The 26,712-nt window shown below is 43.9% G+C and overlaps 1 protein-coding gene across 2 annotated transcripts in view; it reads right to left on the reverse strand.

Moving 5' to 3' along the window:
* Positions 1–692: 692 nt before the first annotated feature.
* The window catches only part of SPAG16 (sperm associated antigen 16), a 393,527-nt gene continuing 367,507 nt past the window's right edge, over positions 693–26,712 (reverse strand). For both annotated transcript variants that reach the window (XM_083473469.1, XM_083473470.1), the window contains one exon: positions 693–985. In XM_083473469.1, coding sequence (XP_083329595.1) covers positions 810–985 — 176 coding nt within the window. In that variant the 3' untranslated portion in view covers positions 693–809. The remainder of the gene's footprint in view (positions 986–26,712) is intronic.

Raw genomic sequence — 26,712 nt, forward strand, 5'->3', positions numbered from 1 at the left:
CGTGCCGCTCCTCTGGGCGAAGAGAACAAATCCTACGCTTCTACTCCGTGGGTCCACGTTCACTCTGGGAAGCTTTCCCCAGGCGGAAGGTATTTTCTAAATTACCCATAAATATACTTTTGCATTTGACAACTCCCTTCCAAAGAAACAAAACAGAAACCCTGCCGATTTCAAAACGGTAGAATCAGACGAGACTGCAGGGCTACGTTCCAGGAAGTGGCAGTCGGTAGATTGAGGCTCTCTGCAGTTACTGAATGATGAGGCAAGGGTATCTGCCAAGGCATTGGTCTGAAACTTGCACATTCTTGTTTTGCTGTCAGTCAGAATTACTACTTTAAAAAATACATTTGTGTGTGTGTGTGTGTGTGTGTGTGTGTGTGTGTGTAGATCTGTATTGAACTCTAAAGAGTAGATGAATTTAGAGGTTAGAACAAGTTAAATATAGCACCACTGCCAGAAAAGTATATTTTCTCTTCTGCCTTGTGCTGTAGTACCTTGGTGGTGGTGGTGGTGGTGGGGATAATTTCCCCTGCAATTCATCTCCTCTGTCATTAGGCGTCATTGTAAAGCTATTTCTCGAGGAAAATGCCAAATGATAGCTTCCTTTCATGCATTCTTTATTGCCAAATAAACAGGCATGATTGCAAAAAGATTGTGTGTGTACATATATATATATATATAAATAATTAAACTAAGATATGAAAACTTTGCTTTATTTCAGATAATGAAAATACAGTTTAAGCCACCTGCACTGCTAGGAGGGTGCAGGAGAATTACTGTGAGATTTAATAAAATAGTGGACAAGTGTCTCAGTTCCAAATGCGAACGGTACCATCAGAGCCACCCGAGACCAGATGTTCTGCCTTGTGATCAAAAACGATGCTCTGAACTTCATCTTCATGGCCCAACAAGCTGGACAGTTGACCCGATTTGAGTTCTAAGGTCTTAACAGTTCCATCGTTGCTTGCGAGAGCTACAATACAACCTATAACATAGAGCAAGGAGATCAGAGGTCCAGAAGACAAGAGTAAAGAAGCAACTTTGGCAGCTCCGTGCCTGAGGCTGTAGACTCTCACGTTCAATTTATCCATTTTCTGCACATAACTGAGACTCAGATAAGCAAGCTCTTTTAGCACAAAGTACATAAAATCAATGTTTAAAAGAGATTAGATCTGAGAGTGATTAAATAAACCTGAGGATTTCACACTGCCATTCAAGTAAACAAAACTGTGGGGACCATTGTTTAATATAAGGCTAAAATGCCTTTAGTCCAGTCATTCATATTCTGAAATCAGGAAGCAAAATTATGAATTAAAACATGAAATAAATCTGTAAATTAAATATGCAAATCAATAAAATGATTTTTTAAAACAAACCTTAAGTTTTTTGCATAATATTTTTACCATAGTTATATATATAAATAAAATTTAGATTGTAAGGGGCCATAAATGTTTAGCAATGAGAGCATGAACGTTTGCTATGCAATGCAGTAAAAAACTGCCCCCCAAACTGAAGACAGCTACTTATCCAGCAAACCCTTGGAAGCAGAGGGTGCCCAGTATGTACACAAAGAGGTCCATTTCCTGTAATACCCCTCCTTGCAATGGAGTCAAAAACTAAGAGCTTCCAACTTGATTTGAAGGAAGTGGGGGAGCCCTCTTGAATGCTTACTCTGTAATCTAGGTAAAAATATGGACCAGAGAGAATAGACATTTCAATGGCTCTAAAATGCAACTAGCTATTGAAAACATAAATCATATCAGATGCTGAGCAAGAATCATTTATTTGTAACCCAGAGAGAGAGACAGAGATATTGTGAATGTGGAGGACAGAAAAGGGTGTCAAAGAGGGCTGGGGAGAATATCTAGAAGCAGCAGAGATCTACATTTTCCAAAAACTGGCAAGGGCTGGAACTTCCAACTCCATCCAACTCCATTACAAACCTAAAGGCCTGATTGAGGCAAAGGCTGTACATACACACTGCCCTCTGTTGCCCTCTATTGCCAGTAACTCAGTGTTCCAGCATGAAAGTTTGGGTGGCTAAAGGGAAGTACATGTTTTATTGGTAGCATTCCTTCAGGCAAGCAGAGGTTCATAGAATCATAGAATAGAATCATAGAATCATAAAGTTGGAAGAGACCACAAGGGCCATCGAGTCCGACCCCCTGCCAAGCAGGAAACACCATCAGAGCACTCCTGACATATGGTTGTCAAGCCTCTGCTTAAAGACCTCCAAAGTAGGAGACTCCACCACACTCCTTGGCAGCAAATTCCACTGTCAAACAGCTCTTACTGTCAGGAAGTTCTTCCTCATGTTTAGGTGGAATCTTCTTTCTTGTAGTTTGGATCCATTGCTCCGTGTCCGCTTCTCTGGAGCAGCAGAAAACAACCTTTCTCCCTCCTCTATGTGACATCCTTTTATATATTTGAACATGGCTATCATATCACCCCTTAACCTCCTCTTCTCCAGGCTAAACATGCCCAGCTCCCTTAGCCGTTCCTCCTAAGGCATCGTTTCCAGGCCTTTGACCATTTTGGTTGCCCCCCTCTGGACACGTTCCAGTTTGTCAGTGTCCTTCTTGAATTGTGGTGCCCAGAACTGGACACAGTACTCCAGGTGAGGTCTGACCAGAGCAGAATACAGTGGCACTATTACTTCCCTTGATCTAGATGCTATGCTCCTATTGATGCAGCCCAGAATTGCATTGGCTTTTTTAGCTGCCGCGTCACACTGTTGGCTCATGTCAAGTTTGTGGTCAACCAAGACTCCTAGATCCTGTGACAGCCTCAAGGTCAAGAGTTGGGAGGGATAACTCAGATCCTTTTGACCCTGGACACATGATGGAATCCATGGAAAGAGACCCTGAAGAGGTCCAGCACAGGACTTCATGGCTGCCATGAGGGGCTGCCCCAACATGTCATCAACCCAACCCATGTGACAGGCTACACCTTGGACCTTGTTTCCCAACTGGGCAGGAAGAGGGTGATCTGAATATTGACTGCGGCCCCTTCCTATTGTGATTTAGGCTGCCTCTGAAGACGGTTTGGAAACCTCAGCTGGTGCAGAATTCAATGGCCAGGATGCTCACTGGGTCAAAACAGTTTGAGCATAGAATGCCAATCCTGGCCTGGCCTGGCACTGGCTGACAATTAGTTTCTAGGCCCAATTTAAAGTTCTGGTTTTAGGCTACAAAGCCTAAAACAGGTCAGGACTGCAATACCTCAAGGACCACTTCTTCCCATATGAAATGTCCTGGACCCTGTAATCATCATCTGAGGCCCTTCTTTGTGTGTCCCCTCTGTGAGAAGTCCAGAGGATGGCAACACAAGGACAGGCCTTTTCTACAGTGGCTCCCGGCTTGCGAGATGCTCTCCCTGGGGAGGCTTGCCTAGTGCCTTCACTACGTATCTTTAGGCACCAAGTAAAAACATTCCTCTTCTCCCAGGCCTTTAGGTTATTGAACAATCCATGGCATTTTTAACTGTTTGTGTGTGGGGTGTGGGGGGTGTTATTGTTATTGTTTGTTACTATGGTATGTGTTTTTGTTTTTATATTGTAAACCTCCCCAGGATCTTCAGGTGAAGGGCAGTATAGAAGTTTAATAAATTGTTATCAATATTATAATGAATCTGAATAACTCTTCCAATATGCCTTCAGCTTCCTGAGGGTCTTTCTACTTGCTAAAGTTACTTGGAGCTACTGAGAAGGGTACTATTAGCTGGTCCAGTGCTGCTCTTCTAAAGCTCTGGCAATGTAGCACTATCATCCCATGTTCCTTACTCACCTGGCTAGGCTTCATGAGGAACTTAGAAGTGGGATTGCAAATGTTCCCACTTCTCTATGTCATATCACTGCCCTCTACCATGAAGTATAGGCTACCACTCATAGGTTAGGACATTGTGACACTGTCCAAGGATATTAGAATCCAAATTGTTAGTACTATACCAGAATCACAAACAGGAAACCATTTTTTTTTTAAAGGAGAAGGAGGAGAAGAAGAAGCTGGCTAGATATCAGGAAAACCTTTCTGACAGAAAGAGCTGCTTGACAGTGGAAGAGACTCCCTTGGAAGGTGGTGGACTCTTCTTCCTTGGAGGTTTGTAAGCAGAGGTGGGAGGGCCATCTGTCCTGTATGCTTTAGCTGAGATTCCTGCATCACAGGGGGTTGGACTAGATGACCCTCGGTGTCCCTTCCAACTCTACAATTCTTTGATTCTATTATTCTACGCCAATATGCTATTGTAGAGAGATCACTTAACAGCTAAAGTTAAGCTAGGATCTGGTATGTTATATATTTGAATTACTCTCTAAATGTACCTGAGAAACTCCTAATAAATTAAATGTAATAATCATGAGCTTCACGTACAATAAAAAATCAATAAATTCATTTCAAAGCAGATGTGGTCCTTCCAAGAAAGACATCACTGCAATTCAAGTAATGATTATAAGCACTTTTGGGGTAAAGCAGAAAGTTCAAAATACACTCAGGGTGATTATAAGCCCTTTGTGTGTTCTGCTATATGGTTTAAAAAATTACCCAAAGATGAAGAATTTGTTTTTTCCAGGTCAAAGGCTGACTTGAAGGAACAACTCCACCCCCATTGTTCAGCCTGGACACTGAGGTCCAGTTCTGAGGGCCTTCTGGCGGTTCCCTCACTGTGTGAAGTGAAGTTACAGGGAACAAGGCAGAGGGCCTTCTTGGTGGTGGAATGCCTTCCCTTTGGAGTGCCCTCCCATAATAAAATTATTGTTGCTGTTGTTGTTATTGCTGCTGCTGCTGCCGTTATCCCTTCTCCTTAATTCATAAATAGTCCCAGAAGCCAATAGTAACTTGCCATTCTGAGGATAGGTGCACATGCACATATAATAAATCTTGATCTGATTGAAGCAGTGGGATTTAACATTGCAACTATCTCACTTCATAGTTTCAATGAGACTCACTGTGCCAATACATTTTCTCTTATACTCCTTTTAAAACCTGCTCTATCCCCCCATGCCTCACGGTGCATTTTCACATGCCTTCCTGCATGACTTCTTAATGCTAAATGGGTGTCCAGCAGATGCTTCTAATGACCAACTTACCTATTTAACCTTATTTCTTGCATCTTTGCAACACTCTGTGAAGTTGGGTACCTACTACTCTCAATGGGTTCTACTCTATTGCTTTCAATGAGACTTTGCCATGGCTAACGTCAGTAGAAGAATTTGAGGTTATGAATTATTACATTGATCCAAGACTTTTATGTGAATTATAGACAGAAGCTTCAACTGACAATGAGCTAGAGTTAATCTAGCTGAGGGTGCAGCCCCAATCCTCTTTGCACCAGGTTGGTGGGTGGGTGCTGGATTGGGCAGAAGTTCTCCTTCACCCAACCCTGCCAGGCTCCCCCTGTAGGGTGATGCCAGCATCAGCCTGCTGGCATGGAGCTCCCCTTCCACCCACTGAACGTGCAGACAGGCAAGATCCCTGTCTGGTGGAGACTAGTGGAAATCCCAAAATGGTGCACTCCAGAGGTGGAGAGGGGCTGAGATGGCCCTCTGTGCAGTCACGTGATGGCACTGGGTCCAAACTGGCACAGGGCACTGAGCACCAGATACAGCCCTGCCTCATTTCCATCCTGGCCAAGATGAGCAGCAGGGCTATGGGTAAGGCAATAGCACAACTACTGTGTTAAACCATGCCAGGCACTGGCCAGGGTTTAGACTGCATCCTTAAATGCACTTAAGTCCCATTGAAATGTGTGGGACTTAGATCATGAACCACTGAGTTCAATGGAACCTAAACTCAACTAACTTAATCTTGATCCAACCCAATGTCTGTTCCCTTTCTTGAGATGTCTCCTGTTTTCCTCTGCTTGGAATTCTGTTAGTGATGGTTTACAGAATTTGCAAAAATGAAGCAGAAAACAGAATAATTAATTCTGCTATAGGATATGCTGTACTAAATTCTAGTTACACAACTCAGAAAATGGAGAAAGGAATTAAACAAGTAAACAGAATGAGGATGAGGATGGAGTAAACAAGCAAGTATGGAGGGGCTGAGGAAAATTTGCTTTAGATTTTGAATTTGCTAGAGGAGAAAGAGCAGGCTTAACTTTACAAGTTATTTAAGCACGTTTCTGCACACTCCACACTTAGAGGAGGGACACTGATATAAGTACAAGAGAAACCAGTCTAAGCATGATAAATATGCCCTAATTTGCACACATTTATAACTACTGGGCTACTTCATCTAAAACAAAGCCTGACACAGCAAAGATCTCTACGATGGATTAGGGTGTCCAAAGGAGCAGATGTGAATATCTATTATAAGCTCTTTTCTAGTAAGGCTTTGCTGACAGAAGTATTACGTATGGATTTCACTTGCAGCCAGGCTCCATGGGCAATCACTGAGAGGGGGAAAAATGCCACCCCACCGTGTGTCCTAAAAATACTATGTCTGGTAGAGGGCTAATACCCTTTCAGCTTTTCAAACCAGTAAAATGTATTTTATTTTTCTTAGTAGGCTGCTGGAAGCTGCATTTTACCTTGAGAAACAACAATAAACAAAAATGGATATTTTGAAACACTATATATTTAATTAAAACTTCAATTGCCTTCTAGAGGATTAGAATATATTCTTATACTGCAACAGACTAAGCTCTACATTTCCTACTGCATGAAGTTATTGGTTTAGAATGTGGATTGCTCTGCACTTGGAATCTCTGTGTTTTTAAAGGACAATGGGAACGATTCACCCAAAGTTAAACACCTGTCAGTTCAACCAATTTCACTGGAAGGCATGAAGCCCTCTGAAATAGATGGGACCTCATAATGTATAACTTGGTTTTATAGATAGACAATCTGTGCTCAGAAATGAAGGCACACCTAGATTGGTTCTTTTAATTGAAATAAGCGAGAAAGCTGAGAATTGTAGCTATGAGAAATATTAAGTATACTGGGTCATATCCCACACTGCTGTTCTGCTAGCTAGCGCAGCAGACTTCTGTGTGCGCAATGGAACTTGCCCATCCTCTCTTCTCCCCTGCAGCTCCCCCCTCTCAAAACCTGCTCCAGACTGGAGCAGATTCTGAGGGAGAGGGGGAGAGGATAGGAAGTCTCATTGCATGGAAGAAACACTGTAAGTGCAATGTCAGAAACAACCTAAAGTCCCCAGCAAAGCCACTATTAATGTATGCTTAATTTTGTAGAGCTGGCAGTACTGGAAAGATGGAAAGAAATTGTATTTAAAACCTATTTTATCTGTAAGGTGATCTCGTGCTAGTCAGTGGGAAATCCATCAAGCAGAAGTGGATACAAAAGAGTAGTTTGTGCTTCTTCTGAAGCTAACAGGTTACCAAAGAACTCAGATCAAATTGATAACACTTGTGCAGATATAATGAATCAACTTTCTGTAATTGATAATACATTGACATAGCTGAATCTCACATATTTATGTGCTATACACAGCATTTTTACCCATAATATTCCGTCTTTGAGTCATTCTTCTGCCTATGCATTATATGGGCTGAACACACATCTTTGGAAAGCCATTCAAGGCAGGGAGCATCACTCATGCCTCATAACTACCCCAATCAAAATTTGGGGAGCCTGTCAAAGAAGTGAGTGTTCAAGGCATCACTCTGTTTACGTTGCAGATTCGGTCTTCCTTTTCCTCACGAAGGCCACCCAAACACCACACCAACTCCCACCCATGGTTCCCTTTTCCCATCACACCTTTACAAAAAAAATTAAACACCCCCCCTCTATTCTACAGCTATTGAAATATCAAACTAATACACTTCCCCTGAACATGGAGCTTTCACTTTTTAGCTCTGTGGCTAACACCCAATGAAAAAATGAACATCCATGAATTTGTCTAATCTTTTCCAAGACAGCAGTCATTGTCACATCTCTGTGTTAATTATACAATGTGTGAAGAAGTTCTTTCTTTCTTTCTTTCTTTCTTTCTTTCTTTCTTTCTTTCATCTACTGCTCATCGATTTCTTCCCTTCAACCCTTCTTTCCAGTCACTATCTCTATACCAGCCTTCTGCAACTGGATGACACTCCTCCTCCAATGGGACCAAATCTCCCATAATCCCTGTCCTTTGGCCACCCAGACTGCAGTTTATGGGAGTTGTATCCCAAAGCATCTGCTGGGCACCAGGTTGGACAAGGCTGCCATGTACCGTTCACGATTTTATAAACCTCAATCAGGTTGCCAATTAATCATTTGCTTCTGTGCTAAAAAATCCCAAACATTTTAGCATTTCCTGGAAACCTCCTCTAGCCCTCTAATCAAGCAGGTTGCCCCTTTCTACACGACAACACAATATTCCTCAATTAAAGCAAATCACAGAACTGTATTATAAGAAATTAGGAACTAAGTAGCAGCAAGTACATTCAGCGAAAGATTTTGTTGCCTCCGTGTGTGTGTGTGTGTGTCTGCACTGACAGGGAACAGCTCTCCTCACACGCATTCAGTTCTAGCCAACTTACAATGCTTTGCAATTGTTGGCTGAATAAAGCAAGTAACGTATTTCCTCAGCAGCAGGAAAGCGAATATGTAAGACAGAGAATGGAAATGAAAGGACTCAAAATGGGAATGTCTCTTTTCCATTACCCTTTATGTCAACACTGATCTACTTGCTCTGAAGAATTTGCTCATTATAATGTAAATTCACTCCATCCTTTCCTCCAAAAAGAGATTTTCTTGTTGAGGGGAGTGAGAACAAATTGGGATTTCACTGCTGATTAAAAACGTTTTCAAATTAACAGCTCCAAAATGTCCTGTGAAATTATAATGTATGAGTCTAAAACAGGGGTAGGCAACCTAAGGCCCGTGGGCCAGATGCGGCCCAATCGCCTTCTCAATCCAGCCCGCGGACGTTCCGGGAATCAGCGTGTTTTTACATGAGTAGAATATGTCCTTTTATTTAAAATGCATCTCTGGGGTATTTGTGGGGCAGAGGAATTCGTTCATTTCCACTCCCCCACCCCCCCAAAGATAGTCCAGCCCACCACATGGTCTGAGAGATGGTGGACCGGCCCATGGGTGAAAAAAGTTGCTGACCCCTGGTCTAAAATATGTGTGTGTGTGTGTGTGTGTGTGTGTGTGTGTGTAAGTAAGTAAGTAAGTAAAATACATAGAGAAGGTAGGTAGCCGTGTTGGTCTGCCATAGTCAAAATAAAGAAATTCCTTCCAGTAGCACCTTAAAGACCAACTAAGTTAGTTCTAGGTATGAGCTTTCGTGTGCATGCGTGTATCTGAAGAAGTGTGCATGCACACGAAAGCTCATACCAAGAACTAACTTAGTTGGTCTTTAAGGTGCTACTGGAAGGAATTTCTTTATTTTGACATAGAGAAGGGTAAAGGATCTATAACTTGCATGTATATTTTATAGGGCTGATTCATTATACCAGAGGTTTTCAACCTTTTTGAGTCCATGGCTCCCTTGACCAACTACATTCTTTCTGCTGCACCCCTGTGGGGCTCAGGAGCCCAGCTATGTCGCCCCTTGCCTGCAGAGCTGGCAGCTTCTCACCCTTTTTCGAACACCCTCCCTTGTGGAGTGTGCCCTCAGCCTCCTCTGGAGTCCTCTTGACAGCTGCTGCTGCTGCCCCTGGTCTCTGAGCTGCCCCCCTATCCCAAAGAGACGTGCCTCCTCACACGTCTCCACAGGGGCTTGGCACTTGTCTGTCCATTCCCAACAGCAAGGACTGGTGGACCAGCTGGCTGGGCTCCCTTGCCTGCTTGCTTGCTTACTCTGCGGTCGCTTCAGCTCCTGGTAACCAGCACCCAGAAGCACCATTTACCTGGGGAGCTTGTAGCCAGGGCTGCTGCAGCAAACAGCTGTGCAAGCCTTTGGGAGGCAGAGATGCAAGAGGGCATCAGAGGAGGAAGGGAAGGAAAGAGGGACAGAGACCAGTGTTGCCAGCACCCCAGGGTGCCACAGCTCACTGGCTGAAAACCACTGCACTATAGACATAAACTGCAATCACCCTAGTACTCAACAGGAGTCTTTCTAATTGGAACCCCATAAGAACCTGTCCTATGTTGTGAAGCCTTCTGCATCACTAAACTGCTGTAAGTTTCAATTACTTTATCTTGTACTGAAGGCAACACAACTTATGTTTGTACATGATTGAGATCCTATGAGCAGGCTTCAGCAGGATGTGAAAGAGGAACTTGAAATGTATAAAAAAAGTCATCACAGATTAATAGCCAGGACAGAATTTTCACATCTTTCTCAGGTGCCTGTAACTAAAAGCTTTTCCATATAGCCAGTTTGCACATTCAGCTATAAAGTGTATGGAAATCAAGCAATCTAGTTGCATGTATGAAGCAGACCTTCAGAGCAGGAGTGAGAATGAACCACCTTTATGCTGCCAAGGGATGGTTGCAGCAGTGGGTGGTCCTTCAGGTGTGCATACCAGTGGGGGTGGCTAGCAGTGAGGGTGGTCTCTCTCTCTCTCTCTCTCTCTCTCTCTCTCTCTCTCTCTCACACACACACACACACACACACACACACACACACACGAGGAAGAGAGAGAATGCTAACCTATGTTGCTAAATTGAGACCCTTGGGAGAAGGTGGCAGATCAAATCTCCCCAGTGCTCCTGGTCCAAAAGATGGTTATCTTCCTGGTGCCATAGCAGCGGAGATAGTGACTGTGGCTGAATCAGGCTTTAACCACCCCACCCTCAGGGCTGTTGACTAAATGCCTGCTTTCTATCATATTGTGTAAGCGAAAGGAACATATGAACTTTGCAAAACTGATAGTTCCTGCATGCTAACTTGTCACTTCGTTGGTAAACTTCTCATGTCCTTAAACAAAAGTAAATATTCTTAATTTAGATGTTACTTGCAAGACTAAGCTGAGATGAGGAACTGTATTTTGTTTAGGGGTAATGCAGCCCAATTTAAATAAGCCATTGGACCCAGAAATATCCAACACATTCTCATATGATTACATATATTGTGGTTTTATATTTTGTTTTTGTTCTGTGAACCGCCCTAAGCCCTAAGGGAGGTATATAAATTCAATACCTAAATAAATACGCTCCCATTGGGGAACTATTTTCTCCCATACTTTCCCTTTCTTTCAGTTTCATGCACACTGGAGGTATAAATCTCATTTGCTTATGCAAACATGCATCTTGTTCTTCCATCAGCAACAGCGTGGAATGAAGGATGAACATGTTTTCCATGCTCATCTTCCATGCTCAACTGATGCCAAATAAGTAAAAAGTAACAGAACCACTTTCGTTATATACAATATGCAATCCTTCTCCTCATGAGAACTGTTTGCTAAAACAAAAATCATGCTGGTATATTGAAGCTGTTTAATTTAATTTGTTACTGCATGGCAGATTCCTTGAGAATGCAAAACTAGACAAGATTAATTTGCTGGGTTGTTAAAGCCAAATTACTGATGGCGGAAGAAACGACGCTGCATTTGTCTCATGATCCTGCCACCTTCCTCTCCCATCTCATACCATGAGATCCTCACAGATAGGATACAAATTAGTTTTCGCTATATTAGTTCTCAGTTGACATCTTCTAGGCAACTAACATTTAGTAGTGGAGTTGTTCTTAGCAAATCCTTAGTGCATTTGGTGCTGACATCAGGACCACATGACCAAATCGCAGCCAAAGTTGCATGTGGGGTGCAGTTCCTCCAAACCCCTGGTTTCAAAGGGCCTTCAAGGCACATTTCACGACATGGAAACCCTGTGCCTTCTGCTAGTTGAAATCACCCCCTCCCCAGTTCAGCTTGCATAAGCATGTAGGTGTCAGTAAGCATGCCAGGAACAACTACATAAAACCTTCATGCAGCAAGGCATGATGCCTCTGAATGCCAGCTGGTGCATGCATGTTCAAAGTGGGGGCGGCCTTTATGCCTTGCTTGAGTGCTTCTCAGAAAGAAGCCTTTGGCTGGCCATTTTTGGAAACAGGATGCAGAACTGCATGGACTCTTCATCTGATCCAGCAGGTCATAGGGCCCATCCACACTTTCCTTTGTTCCCTGATTTAAAGCCATGGGTCCAAGAGAGGGTTTTTTGTCTCACTGTTTCCCCTGGACAAAGCCTGCTGTTTACTGCTGAATTGGAACACATGTCAATCTGCAGTGGCGGGGCTATGGGGATGCGGGAGGGGCCCATCTCCCTGGGTAGCACTCGGCCTGCAGGGCACCCAAGCTGCCACGTCCTTCCGGGCATCATGTCCCTTTTGGGCCCAACGCTACCCGAAAAAGCAGCGCAGGCACACTACCAGCTGCCTCCCTCCCATGTGCCGGGCGCCTGGGAAACAATCGCTCTGGCCTGCGACCCGCTTCATGGCATGCCCAATCCCCATGGCACAGTGTGTATGTCCCAGGCACTGGTGGGGCTTCCTACACCGCTGGACGTTTGTTCTGATTTAGCTGTAAACAGTGTTTCCCCCCAGGTAAAACAGAATAGGGTGGGCCATCAGCACACAAGTCAGGATATGTTTAAGAGCTGTGTTTGGGACTCTTCAGACCTAAGACACAGTTGGACCCACATGTGACTATCAGGTCAAATTCCAACCATGGGATTTCCCCCTACAATACTAATGATGTTGCAACACCTTTTCTTCAGGCAGATTTACATATAATTTTTTTTTACAGATTTTTTTTTAGCAGTATATTTCAATGGATGCCACAGTATTTTTATAGTGCAATTGCTAAAAAGAGAGAGAAAATGTTCTAATGAGTGCACAAGAAATTGACAATTTACCATAGCATATTAGACTGATGCATTAATATGGATAAACATGGATGTAATTAGGGTTGTTTCCTATATTTAATTCTGTTATTTACATAATGGAATTATAACAGAAGTAAAGCCTCTTTAACCTAAACACTGTACATAAAACTGCAGATTTCCTGGTTCTGCAGCACTTACCCCCTCACTGGTATCAGGAACGGAACAGTATATGAGAATAAGAAGCCAGAGTGGGAGCTTTTCCCCACTAAAAGGAAGAAAGTAATAAAAGGCATTAAAATGTCATTTAGAAATAAATCAAAAGAATGGTTTTTCAGATTTTGCTCAAATGCATAAGCAAAACAGTCTTCAAAGGCCCAAAACAGTCATTTCTTCTAATTCCTGCTCTCCTACATGAATTTTAGTTGCCTAGTATACCATAGCTGGACAGAGAAGGAAGCCACCATCGATTATGTGTAATGGATATGAAATAACATGTCATGGGGAGAAAGAAAAGCTTTGATCATTAAGGAAATGATTTTTATACACATCAGAACCAATTTAAAGCAATTCTGGAGGATCACTATAGATAGACAGAAACACTGCTTGGCATTTTATTACCTGCAGAGGGGGATATTGATAATCTGCATTGATTTCTGCTATGCACGTGGAGAGGAATCTGTTGTTTCTCCAGAAAGATGTAGCAAAGTAAAAAGTATCAGGGAAGTGCTTGAATTTTAAGGATTTATTATTAACAGCTCAACCCATACCATTATTCAGAACTTTTCAGCCCAACTAGAGGAAAGGGACAGTAACTTAATTGTTAGCCAATACACTATCAGAAAAATGTTTGGGAAGTTTGTTCATAAATGACTGTTACTACCATACACAGTTGTACCTTGGAAGTCAAACAGCTTAGTTCCCGAACGTTTTGGCTCCTGAACGTCTCAAACCCGGAAGTGACTGTTCCGGTTTGCAAACTATTTTTGGAAGCCGAACGTCTTGACTGGGCTTCCACGGCTTGTGATTGGCTGCAGGACCTTCCTGCAGCCAATGAGAAGCTGTGCTTTGGTTTTCGAACGTTTTGGAAGTTGAACGGACTTCTGGAACAGATTCCATTCGACTTCCAAGGTCACCAAGTGGTGACCATTTTATGCGCATCCAATTGGCGCACAATCGCTGAAATGCGGGTCCTTTCAGGGGCATAATTGGCCATAACAGGGTATGCTTATACATGCTTATAAACATGGGGGCCAGGAATGGCATCCCCATGCGAAATGTGTCCACCATGAGCTGTGTGTTGGATGAAGCATCCTCAGGCTGCAGTTGCTTTCACTCAGAATCTGAAGGAGGGCTAAGTGCTTTGCTGCCCACTGAAGAAGCCTGTTTACTTCCTAGATCTGATGCTTGTAGATTTGTAAATAATGTCAATTTTACAAAGAAACTGCACCCTCGTGATGCTTTTGACATTATTTCCCTAGGTGAAATCACTGGGGCACAACAGAGATGCCCCAGTGCTGCTACTCCCATCTAGTCAACATTTAGTTAGAATTTGACTAAAACAGTTTGACCACAATTCCACAAAACATGCTCTCCTTACTCTCACAAATGTGCTCTCTCTCTCTCTCTCTCTCTCTCTCTCTCTCTCTCTCTCTCACACACACACACACACACACACACACACACGTGTGTCACATCCCTATTACCAAGGGTTTAATTTGTGTCAGAGATTAGCCATGGCATCTCCATACAATACAAGGGGCCAATGGTTCAAATCCTGCCAGATTTTGTTTCTTCATTTTTTAAAATTAGGTTTGTTTGCTTGCTTTTTATATTAGGCTACTAGCTTAATGGGCTGTGGGCAGAAACAGTTTGCCTGGTGGGATGGAGCTGCTACACTAACTTCCTAGCAGGTAGATTGCTACTACTTACTGGGCAGGTGATGCGTCCCAGCAGCACTCTTGCCACCACATCTCAGCCAAGGTCCTTCAAGAGGCAGCCTGAGAAAGGTGCTGCAAATACTAGAGCTGCTGATCACCTTTTTTATCCTTTGTGCTTATCTTGTTTCTCCTTAAGCAGCTACTTTTCCTTGGGAGCTGGGAGGGGAATAAGCAGACACAACTAGCTGCTGAGGAATAATAATAATAATAATAATAATAATAATAATAATAATAATAATAATAATAATTTATTATTTATACTCCGCCCATCTGGCTGAGTTTCCCCAGCCACTCTGGGTGGCTCCCAATCAAGTATTAAAAACAATACAGCGTTAAATATTAAAAACTTCCCTGAACAGGGCTGCCTTCAGATGTCTTTTAAAGATAGGATAGCTACTTATTTCCTTCACATCTGAAGGGAGGGCATTCCACAGGGTGGGCGCCACTACTGAGAAGGCCCTCTGCCTGGTTCCCTGTAACCTCACTTCTCGCAATGAGGGAACCGCCAGAAGGCCCTCGGCGCTGGATCTCAGTGTCCAGGCTGAATGATGGGGGTGGAGACCTTCAGGTATACAGGACCAAGGCCGTTTAGGGCTTTAAAGGTCAGCACCAACACTTTGAATTGTGCTTGGAAATGTATTGGGAGCCAATGTAGGTCTTGGCGGCCGCTATGTGGTCTTGGCGGCCGCTCCCAGTCACCAGTCTAGCTGCCGCATTCTGGATTAATTGCAGTTTCCGCGTCACCTTCAAAGGTAGCCCCATGTAGAGCGTGTTACAGTAGTCCAAGCGGGAGATAACTAGAGCATGCACCACTCTGGTGAGACAGTCCGCGGGCAGATAGGGTCTTAGCCTGTGTACCAGGTGGAGCTGGTAGACAGCATGGAATGGAGAAATGTGTCCAGGGCAGCTGTCTACCGGCTCCACCTGGTACGCAGGCTAAGACCCTACCTGCCCGCAGACTGTCTCACCAGAGTGGTGCATGCGCTGGTTATCTCCCACTTGGATTACTGCAATGCGTTCTACGTAGGGCTACCTTTGAAGGTGACTCGGAAACTACAACTAATCCAGAATGCGGATTGGTGACTGGGAGTGGCAGCCGGGACCATAGAACACTAGTCCTAAATGATCTTCATTGGCTCCCAGTACATTTCCTAACACAATTCAAAATGTTGGTGTTGACTTTTAAAGCCCTAAATGGATTTGGACCTGCATTCCTGAAGGAGCATTTCCAGGCACGTCATTCAGCTGCACACTAAGCTTTAAAAAACCCCTCAAAGAGATTTACAAAAAGTAAAATGATGAGTGCAACATACAGTGAAGATTTCAGCAACGGGCTGAAGAACTTCATAGGGGACAGCTGTTCCGCTCAGGTGTGCTGTGCTTGAGCCACAACCATCTCATCAGCTGATATTGATCTAGTTTGCTGATTTACATCAGCTGAAGATCAAGCAGAGAACATTGATTTTAAACACTGTAATATCAAATATTAGCATACTTGCCTCAGAAAGAGTAGATAAAACATAAAACAGCTGTTGCAAACTGTGATTTTAGTAGATGTAGATAAAATTCCTCATTACTGTCACACCATGCAGAGTGTTATTTACCAAGCAACTGATTTTCACCCTGCAAAATATGTTTTATATATTTTTGTTCTATAAACAGCTCTCAACAAATGCAGTAATTATTTCTTGTCTATGTAATGTGCACCATGTTTTGCCAAGGAATGCACTTTTCCGACAGTGCTATAATTCCTAAAATCTAGAAGGTGAATAAATCTTTTATATTCTTGCCAATGAAAACACATTTTCTCCTTCTACCGATTTAGAGTAGCTTTGTTTGGTTTTTTTGTTTTAATAATCAAAATGTTCTTGAGCAGGTATTTACACATCTGGAACTCTTGGGGAAACAGGAAATACTAGAGTACATACAGCAAACAAGTAATATTCTCAAAGTAACTACAAAATCTATGAAGAGAAATAAATTTCAATTATTAGAAAAAAATTCAAGAAAATTAATCAGTCCTTGGATTTTACATGATTTACATCCCAGTCTTAATGCTCATTAATCTTATTTTTTCCCAGTCCATCTGCATTATTTCAGTTCAAAGAATCATAGAACTGCAGAATTGGAAGGTACCCCAAGGGTCATCTAGTCCAACCCCCTGTATTGCAGGAATCCTAACTAAAGCAGGGGGTTGGACTAGATGACCCTTGGTCCCTTTCCAATTCTACAATTCTATGGTCTCTGACAGATGGCCATCCAACTTCTGCTTAAAAACCTCCAAGGAAGGAGAGTTCACAACCTCCCGAAGGAGTCAGTCTGACTGGCAAACAGCTCTTACTGTCAGAAAGTTCTTCCTGATGTTTAGTTGAAATGTCCTTTCTTGATTCAAGGTACAAGTCCTATCCTCCAGAGCAGGAGAAATCAAGCATGCTCCTTCTTCCAAGTGAAAGCCCCTTAGATATTTGAAGATGACTATCCTATCTCCTCTCACTCTCCTCTTTTCCAGGCTAAACATACCCAGCTCCCTCAACTATTCCTCATGAGGCTTGGTTTGATCATCCTGGTTACCCTCCTCTGCACACGTTCCAGCTTGTCAATATCCTTCTTAAACTGTGGCACATGTGTGGTCTGACCAAGGCAGAAAAGAGTGGTACTATTGAGTGGAAAAGAGTGGTACCCTTGATCTGGACACTATATTTCTGTTGATGAGTCATCTCACTGTTGACTCATGTTAAACTACTAAGATCCCTAGATCCCTTTTGCATGGACTGCTAGTAAGCCAGGTGTCCCCCGTCTAATATTTGTGCATCTGGTTCTTCCTGCCTAAGTGTAGCCTGAGCACATTTGGGCATAAGTCCCTTCCGAGACAGACATGCCACAGGGGGAAAGTAGCCACAGAGCAGAAACTCCTGCAATATGCTCTCTTGGGGATGAAGCAGCTCCCTATGAAGAACGGCTGCACTTTGGGGACTTTTCAAGCTGAGAGAAAAGGTGAGCAAGAGGTGACATGATCAAAGTTTATAACATTATGCGTGGTATGGGGAAAGCGGGTAGAAAAAAGCTTTTCTCCCTCTCTCACAGCATTAGTACTTGTGAACCCCCCATGAGGCTGAAGGCTGGAAGATTTAGGACAGATAAAGTAAAGTACATATTCGCCTAGCAGTTAGAATCACAGAATTGTAGAGTTAGAAGGGACCAAGAGGGTCATCCTGTCCAACCCCCCGTGATGCAGGTTGATCTATGGAACCCACAGGAAGCAGCGATGGCCACCCACTTGGATGGCTTTTAAAGAGGATTAGAAAATTCATGGAGGATAATGCTACCAATGGCTACTAGCCATGACGGCTACGCGTTGCCTCCGTGGGCAGAGGCATCGATGCTTCAGAATACCGGTTGTTGGGAACTGCAGGATGCTGCTTGTTGGCCACTGTGAGAACAGGATGCTGGACGAAATGGGCCATTGGCCTGATCCAGCAGGCTCTTCTTATGTTCTTAGCAGTTACAAGAAAAATGTTTGCTGTCCAGTTCAAGTGTAGAGAAACAAACTTCTCCATGTCACCCAATATCCATAATCTTGCCCTTTCCATGGCTATTCGCAACCACTGTTTTGCAACTCCTGCCCCCCCCCCCATGATTTGGTGGCCATTTAATCCTGTTTCATTTTTCCTCATGCAATTGTACCCAAGAACAAGTCAAACATTAAACCTATCATATTACTAAGGGGAAATCTTTTAGTAATGGAAAATTTACTCTGCTGGTTAAAGAAGCAACTCTAATCAATCAGAGATCACTGCCAGATTCTTAGAGAGATACTCAACATTTTCACAACTCATCCATGCCCCAAAGTGAGGATCCTTTCCATTTTGGCAAAGGTTTTCCTGCTTCAGCTTGCGGTATGTTTGGAGGGCACTCCACAGCCAAAGAAATGAGCACAGCAGATGGTTAGCTCTTTACTGTGTGGTTGCTGCCCCTGGTGCCCACCCCTTCACATGTCTGACCTGACCTGACTCTTCCTCCTCTTCTTCTGACCTGTCCTGGCTCCACCCTCCAGCTCTGAAGCTTCCCCTGCCTCCGACTCATTTTACAGGCTTTGCCTTTCTGGGATATCTTTGGGAGCACCATGGAAGCTGCTTGAAATGTTTCTCTTGCCAATAAAAAGTCAACTATCAGACGTGTGTCTTCCTTATCTGGGATCAAATGTGCTGAGAATGGCTGAGGCAGGAGAGAGTTCATAGGAGAGCAATACAGCCATTTCACAAATGTATAAATTGCTGTCACAAGCAGGGAGCTCCTTCTGTGGCTGCTAGGGCTAAAACAAAAGGTCAGAATTACCAGCCACTTAGCTGTTGCTTAATTGGAAAGTAGTTGTTAAGAGCATCCATCTGTGAAGCATCTTCACCACCCAAGTGATGAGCAGTATTGGTTTACTCCAAGTACAGTTGGAGTTGACATGCTTAAATTTTTATCAATGGAAAATGCTATGCAGGCCTGTCCACACAAAGGCTTGGTCAATAGCTGTTGCCGAGTTACAGCTGCAAATGTGCTGCCTGCAATGGAGTCTGCAGGAAGAGTCCCTGCCACTGGGGGCAAAGCGATGACAGAAAAATGTCAAATGTTAAAATGCTGCCTGAATGGAAGGTGACTGAGAACGAGAATAAAGTGCAGCATAATCTGCTGACTGAGCTTCCTAAATGAATTAATCACCATAAAATTACCTTTATGAGATTCTGAGTTGAAAGACAGATCACTGAGAAACTTTCAGAAAGTGGCGGCAGCAGGGGGCTGCCCTTGAAAATGGCTCAGAAGCTTCAATGAGTTTCCATGCAGAATGCTGCTGTTAGCTGTCTCCTTGCTGGGATGGGGAGGCTGAATGGTGGTGTCCTTGACAGAGAAGGCCTGTGGGAAACACTTCCCATTGTTCATTCCATGTTCAGGGGCGTACGAAGGTGCTGTGACACCCGGGGCGGGGCATCGTCACGTAGGGTGCATGTGTGGCATTGCTACGTATGATGCATACGCTGTACGTAGCGACACCACACATGAGCGGTTTGGCAGCGGCGCTCCAGCGCCATACGGATGATGCTGGGATCCTCTGCTCACGGTTGCAGCCACGAATGGAGGATCTTCCGTTCGTGGCTGTAGCGGCGAAGGAGGGATCCCACCGGCGTCCATACAGCGCTCAAGTGGCACCGGTGGCAAATCGTAATGTACAGCGCATGTGTGGAGTCACTATGTACAGCACATGCACAATACGTAGCGATGCCACACATGCGCTGCACATAGCGGTTTGCCGCCGGTGTTGGTATCCTCTGCTCGCAGTTGCAGCCGCAAACGGAGGATCCTCCACTGTTGTGGCATGATGGCTGCCGCCGTGCCCCGGGCGGCAGGGCTAGTACCCTGCCTTGTCACACTCCCAGATGTGGAACCCGAGGCACACCGCCCCCTGTTGCGACACCACTGCCCATGTTGCCGCTGCATCTTTTGAAGCACATGGTCAGAGCCGGGTGCTTATTTCGTGGTAAAGGAAAATACATTTGATTAGCTCCATCAATGAGACTGCTGGCCCTTTCAATGTTACAGCAGGACCGTAGGGAAAACCCATAAAAAGGCAGCCCCTGGACCCAGAGTGTTGTGGCAGCAACACTGGCTGCCTATCAGCTTCCAAGCTGAAGTCACAGTGCTGCTGTTGGCCCAGCCATACACGGCTTGAGACCATGAAGCAGGACACCAGGCATAACATCACAGGGCATTTTCAAGTGCTACACAAGCTGTCTTGCAAACAGATGAATCATAATGCATCACACTTTATACATCGCCTCACCTTTTGTTCCAAGAAGATCCAATCCTTTAGACCATTTGTGTAAAACAATAAATTACAATTAAACATTTATCATTTTTATTCAATCATGGCCGTTTATCGCAATATATCATTATGATAATAAATTATTCTGTTCTATTATTAATTATTAACTTTTAATCTATCTTCTAAATATTTCCTAATACTGCTAATATTCTAACATTCGAAATTTTCATGATGTTACACATAAATAATTGTAGCTTATATTGCTGCTTCATATAAATCAGAAAAAGTTGTTGCTGCTGTTATTGTTTTAAATTTGTTAGTCTCTTTATCTTTCCCAAGGCAACCCAAACCTTATGGCCAAACAAACAGATGAACAACCCTCCACAGATAACATTAAAAGAAAGAGGTGGGGGGGGGATGAAAAATATCCCACCCACTCCTAAAGGTCCACAGATAGTTAAAAGCCAAAGGCCTGGTTATGGAGAAACACTCCAGAAGCAGGAAGCCACTGCAGAAAAGATCCATTCTTGTGTTGGCAACCTACAAGCGTCTCATGGAGGGCCTCAGCAGAGGGCCTCAGATGATGATCACAGGAAACAGGTATTAGAAGCCAGCCCAGCACTGGCCCTGTTGAATATTTTCCAAGACAATAACACACACTCACACTACAAAGAACTCATAAGCCACCTACTCTCAGCAACCAGGAACATCATAGCTAAACACTGGAGAGACCTGCCAGGAGTCTCCATGGACCACTGGTACCAATCCGTATGGCAAACAGCTCTAGTAGAGAAGCTAACCAACAGGCTGAAAGTGACAGAGGGACAAATAAAGGAGGAGGCCTTCACCCCAGTGTGACTCCCCTTCAGCACATACGCAGCCCCAAAAGGCAACAACAAGAACCCACTGACAGCATGCAAACCAATATGTCAAACTTGACCCAACAAGCTTTCACCCCTCACACCAAAACAAAACTTACTGCCCCCCCCCCACCTCTCTTACTGCCACTGAAAACTAATATATGAATAGAAAGAGAACCTATCCACATGACACTGACACAAAAACCTTGCCCATTACTATTAGGGTGGCCATATTTTGAAGAGCAAAAAAGAAGATGCTATGACAACTCTCATTTTAAATACCCCTACTATATGTAGGCTATAGAAGCTGTGATATATTGTGGGGGGCAGGAGAAGAAAAAAGCAAAGCAAGTCTTCAGCCACCAGTTATGTCTAGGTCTCATCCAGAAAGTAGAGCCAGAGACACTTGGCAAATTTAAAAAATCCACCTGGACAGAAATTTTACCCCTGAAAAAGAGGGTGTGTCCTGAAAAAAGAAGACACATGGCAACCCTACAGTATGTATCAGGGCTGCCTCAGATCTCAGCTCACGAAAGATCAACGCCAAGTTCTTCTTATATACAAGGACGTTTATTGCAGTTCATAGTAAGTTCCACAACCGAGGCGCACAGCCCCCACGTCTGTTAACCTTAGACGGTAGAAGTCCCCTCTGAATCGGTCCCTCCCCTACACCAGTTTAATAAGCTAACGCTGCTCCACCTTTTTCTCTCTTTCCTTTTCCGCAGGGTCTTTCTGCCCGCCGGGGTTCCTCCCCTCCTGGATTCTCCTGAAGCGGAGTCTCCAGACTGCTCCTCCCCCCTCCTGCGGGCTTTGGGTCCTGGCCCCTCCTCCTCCGGGCTCCCTGTTCTTCCGCGCGCCTCCTCATTTGAACTTGGCGCGCGCGCCCAACCTCTAACCTTCCTTTTGACAGTTATGCTACTCCCCTCACTGCCCTCCTCCCCTTCCGGGAGAACGGCTTGCTCTGATCCCTCCCCTTTCTCTGTCGCCGGAGCTGTTTCCCCTGACACACTGGAACTTCCCCCTCCTTTGCTGCGCTCTGGTGGGGAGGCTGGCCCTGATTCCCAGCTGCCGCTTTGGGGTCCCCTGCTGGCCCCCCGCTCCTGACACTTTCCCCCTGGGGCTCCCCTTGCCCTTACCACAGGCGCCCCCTTCTGGGAATCCTCTGATTCGCTGGAGAGACTCATGGAATCCCTTGCGTCATTGCTATCCTCTTCCTCGCTGTCCTGGGATTCCTCTCCATTGCTCTCCATTTCCTGCCTTCCCTGTGCCTCTGTCCCTGTACCCCTGACAGTATGTAAAAGAATTTAAGTTTACTACCCCACCTTCTCTCTCTCCCCAGCTCTCTTCTTCCCCGACATTACAGTGGTACCTCGGATTAAGAACTTAATTCGTTCTGGAGGTCTGTTCTTAACCTGAAACTGTTCTTAACCTGAGGTACCACTTTAGCTAATGGGGCCTCCTGCTGCCGCCACACAATTTCTGTTATCATCCTGAAGCAATGTTCTTAACCCGAGGTACTATTTCTGGGTTAGTGGAGTCTGTAACCTGAAGCGTCTGTAACCTGAAGCTATGTAACCCGAGGTACCACTGTATACTGTCTATAACATTTGTGTCTTGCATCAAATATAACTAGTGCTATTTTTCAAGAAAAAGAGGTGCTGGAACTCACCATGAGCTCCGCCCTCCTTCTTTTAAATGAAATGTTTGTGCATGTCCCCAAATGCCTCCTATCTATGAAATGCAATTGAACCCGGGCATATATATTTTTTAAAGGGAATATGCCTGAATTTTTTGTTTTGTTTTTGTTTCTGCATTGGCTCAATCCTCAACTGTAGGATGGCTTGAACAACAACACTCCCTCCCTCCCATTTTATGTCTGCCTTATCTATTTAAATTGTCAGTTATGCCACGTAGGAATGGTGACCTTTTTATATTCATAAAGTACTGAACACAATAGTGTCTTGACCTCAGAGAGGGTCATCAGGTGCAACGATGCTATAAATAATCCCAGTAAATAATAATTGGCTTCAGATGCTTCCTGAAATGCAGGCTAGTAGAGTCAGACTGGCAGCTACATTTTCTGCCCTGAAAACAAGCGTGGTTTGCCATAGCAGCGAAAATCAGAGATTTAGAAAATGGGATGAGTAATCTCTCTCTCTCTCTCTTCAGCCTCAGGAAAGGTTGGAAGAGAAGAGGGTGCCTTTAACATAAGCATGTAATTGTCAGCAACGGCATCTCTATTAGGCTTGTTCTCTTAGCGAAACATTCCTATTACTGTCACTTCTCAGGGTTGTCATATTCACTGCTTTGACAGCACAAACACAGCCCTGTAGAACCTGTCAGAGAGGCCAGTTGCTTCCCTACATCACCTGACATTTCCTGCTCTTTAATATCAGCCTGTCAGAACACCTAAGAGGGAGCCAAGGGTTCGCTTGTTTGCCACTGTTGCTGTGACTACCCAACAGGCATGCCTCCCCCATTAGCCCCGTGCTGGAAAGCAATTCTGAATTTTACACCCTTAAGAGCTTTTATGCACTAAAATGCTGCTGGCATCAATCTACCACACAAGTTAACTAGTTCAATCACTCCAAAAGTTATATTCACCAAAATAACGCATTGTGTTTTACAAGGAAGACATTGTTTCTCCAGATTTTCTTTCCTGATTTTCTTTCACTTTATGTTTTAGGGATTATTATTCTTTTTTCCTTGGGAATCGCATAATATTACTTTCATAACTTATCCCTTTGTGTTCCAAGTTCTACACTAAGTAATGGGTATGTACCTTTTCATTGCTATGTCAAAATAAGGACTAGAGATTCAGGCAGCTACAGTGAAGGGGCAGAATATCCTAAATTCAGTCCCAGGCATCTATGATAGAGCTGGCAGAGACCCTGGTCTGAAATCCAAAGAGCCACAACCAGTTAGTCTAGAAAGTGTTGAGCTAGATCAACCAATGGTAGACTCTGTATCAGGTCCACTCTGGTATATGTTCCTAAAATCGCTAATGAAGGTGCTGTAACTGAAAATACATAATAAGCCAAATTCGTACTTTTTGCTATGTTTGATATCGGTATTGGCTATAGAGACGTAGTTCTTAGGATCAAAGTGAATGAGTCAGTGGGACACCTGAGACCAGATCTCTGGCATTGAGCCATTTCACCGAGTTAACTTTCCTGTGCCAGTTTCCTCATCTAAATTGCTCCCTCCCAAATTACTGCACTTTGCCTGAGAGGAAACATAGAGGGACCTGTATGGTTCCTCCCACAGGACAACTACTACTTTACAGGAGGGGGGCAATTTAGACTGCATAAATGGCATGGGGAAAAGGCAGCTCAGTCTCTGCCATCAGCACATCCTTGGCCCAATGTAGGCACCCATCTAGCTGCTTTTAAATGACAACACTGAGATATTCTCTCCTGCCATCTCATCTAGCTCACTGAGCTTACAAACCTGTATTTGGTCTGTACCACTTCAGAGTGAAGGTGGGGCTGAAATATAATCATCCTGATCCTGAACCTCATTATGTTGTCAGCAGTGCTGATGCCACACAGCTCTACTTCTCCTTTACATCTACCAACATGGCAGTGGATGTGCTAGACCTGTATCTTGCCTCAGTAATGGACTGGGTGAGAGCCAATAAACAGAAGCTCAATACAAATAAGACAGAGGCACTGTTAGACCGGATGGATGGGAGATGTCTTGTTCTTGAGGAGGTTACACTTCTCCTTAAGGAGCAGTTATGTAGCTTGGGGTGCTTCTGCATCCATTACTGTCGCTTGAGGCCCAGGTGGGCTCAGCAGTGTGGTGTACCTTCTGCCAGCTTCAGCTGCACGCTTATCTGGACCAGGATAGCCTAACCTCTGTGAGCAATGGTCTGGTAACGTCTAGGCTGAATTACTTCAATGTGTTATACATGGGGTTGCCTCTGAAGATGGCTCAGAAACCTCAGATTGTTCACCAGAAGAAGACAGTTTGAGCATATAACACCAATCTTGGCCTGACTGCACTGGCTGCCAATTAATTTCTGGGCCCAAATAAAGCCTTACGTGGTGCAAGACCTCAATACCTTAAATATCGCCTATCCCCATAGGAACCGACGTGGATCCTACGCTTGTTATTTGAGACCCTTCTCTAGGCCCCTCATCCCTAAGAGGTTTGAAGGGTGGCAACCTGAGAATGGGGCTTTTCTGTAGTGGCTCTTCATCTGTGGAATGCTCTCCTATAGAGGCTCACCTGGTACCATTGCTACATCTTTTTAGGTACCAGGCAAAAACATTCTTCTTGACCCATTTAATGGCCTTTGGCTATTAAATAATCTATCACCTGTTAAAGTTTGGGGAGGGGTGTTATTAGATTATTTTATTATTATACTATCTACTATTATGCCTTTTATTACGTTTTTTATTATGCTCCATAAAATGTGTTTGTTTTTTTTTTTTTGTTTGTTTTATGCTGTCCTGGGATGGTATATAAATAGCAACCACCACCACAACAACAACTGCAGTTCTGATGTAATGTTAGCCACTGAGAGGAAGGTGTAAGTCGGAACTGCATGTGTGAATGAGCAACAGCACAGAGCAATGCTCCAAACAGGTCACCTGAACAAATTGTATCAGACAGACACGGGTTCCAAATTCTAAGCTCAGTTGCATGAGCACATTTAGGGGCATAGCTGAATGCAGGCCACTCTTCTGCAGGAACACAAAGGGGGAAAATACAAAATGTCATGCAGGGCATGACGTTAATCTTCCTGGGAACCTCCACTTTCATTTAAAAATGCAAGTTTCTAGTTCCTATGGCTATAAAGACTAGGTAATGCCTGGTTCAGACTCAAAAGCCATTTAAGAGCTCCAGTAAATTGTCTGATGGATTCAGTGACTTGCATAGCTCCCTTGCCTGCCACATGAATAGCAAAACAGGATTAAATTATGCAAAGTTGTTATCATGCAGAATGAAATGATGGAAAATAAAAGAAAGTATGCAAATTCCCAATTTTTCACAGTTTTTACAGGCTGGAGAATTTGGCTTATCTTATGTTATAATATCCGGACACAGGGCTTGTGCACACGCCAACGGGCTTCCAAACTTTCTTGCTCCTGTTTGTTATGCCACATAGCAAGACACCATCAAAGTTTCAGTCCCTCCTAGTTTTAGCAACACAGCTATGGGTAAGGTACTTGCATTTTCTTATCTATTAGGTAAAATATTTAACATAGTTCATTTTTAAAATAGCAAGGATGCTCTTGACTGTTCTCATAAAAAGCTTTTTAATCTTTCTTTTTTACTTTCCCCCCTTAAGGTTGCAGCATGTCTTACGATGTGGATGGTCAAGGATTTCATCTGGGCCCATATTTTTAAGGAAGTTAAGCTGATTCACTCTTCCCAGATTAATACATA

This window comes from Podarcis liolepis (genome assembly GCF_965112155.1).
Source record: "Podarcis liolepis genome assembly, chromosome: 1".
NCBI lineage: Eukaryota > Metazoa > Chordata > Lepidosauria > Squamata > Lacertidae > Podarcis > Podarcis liolepis.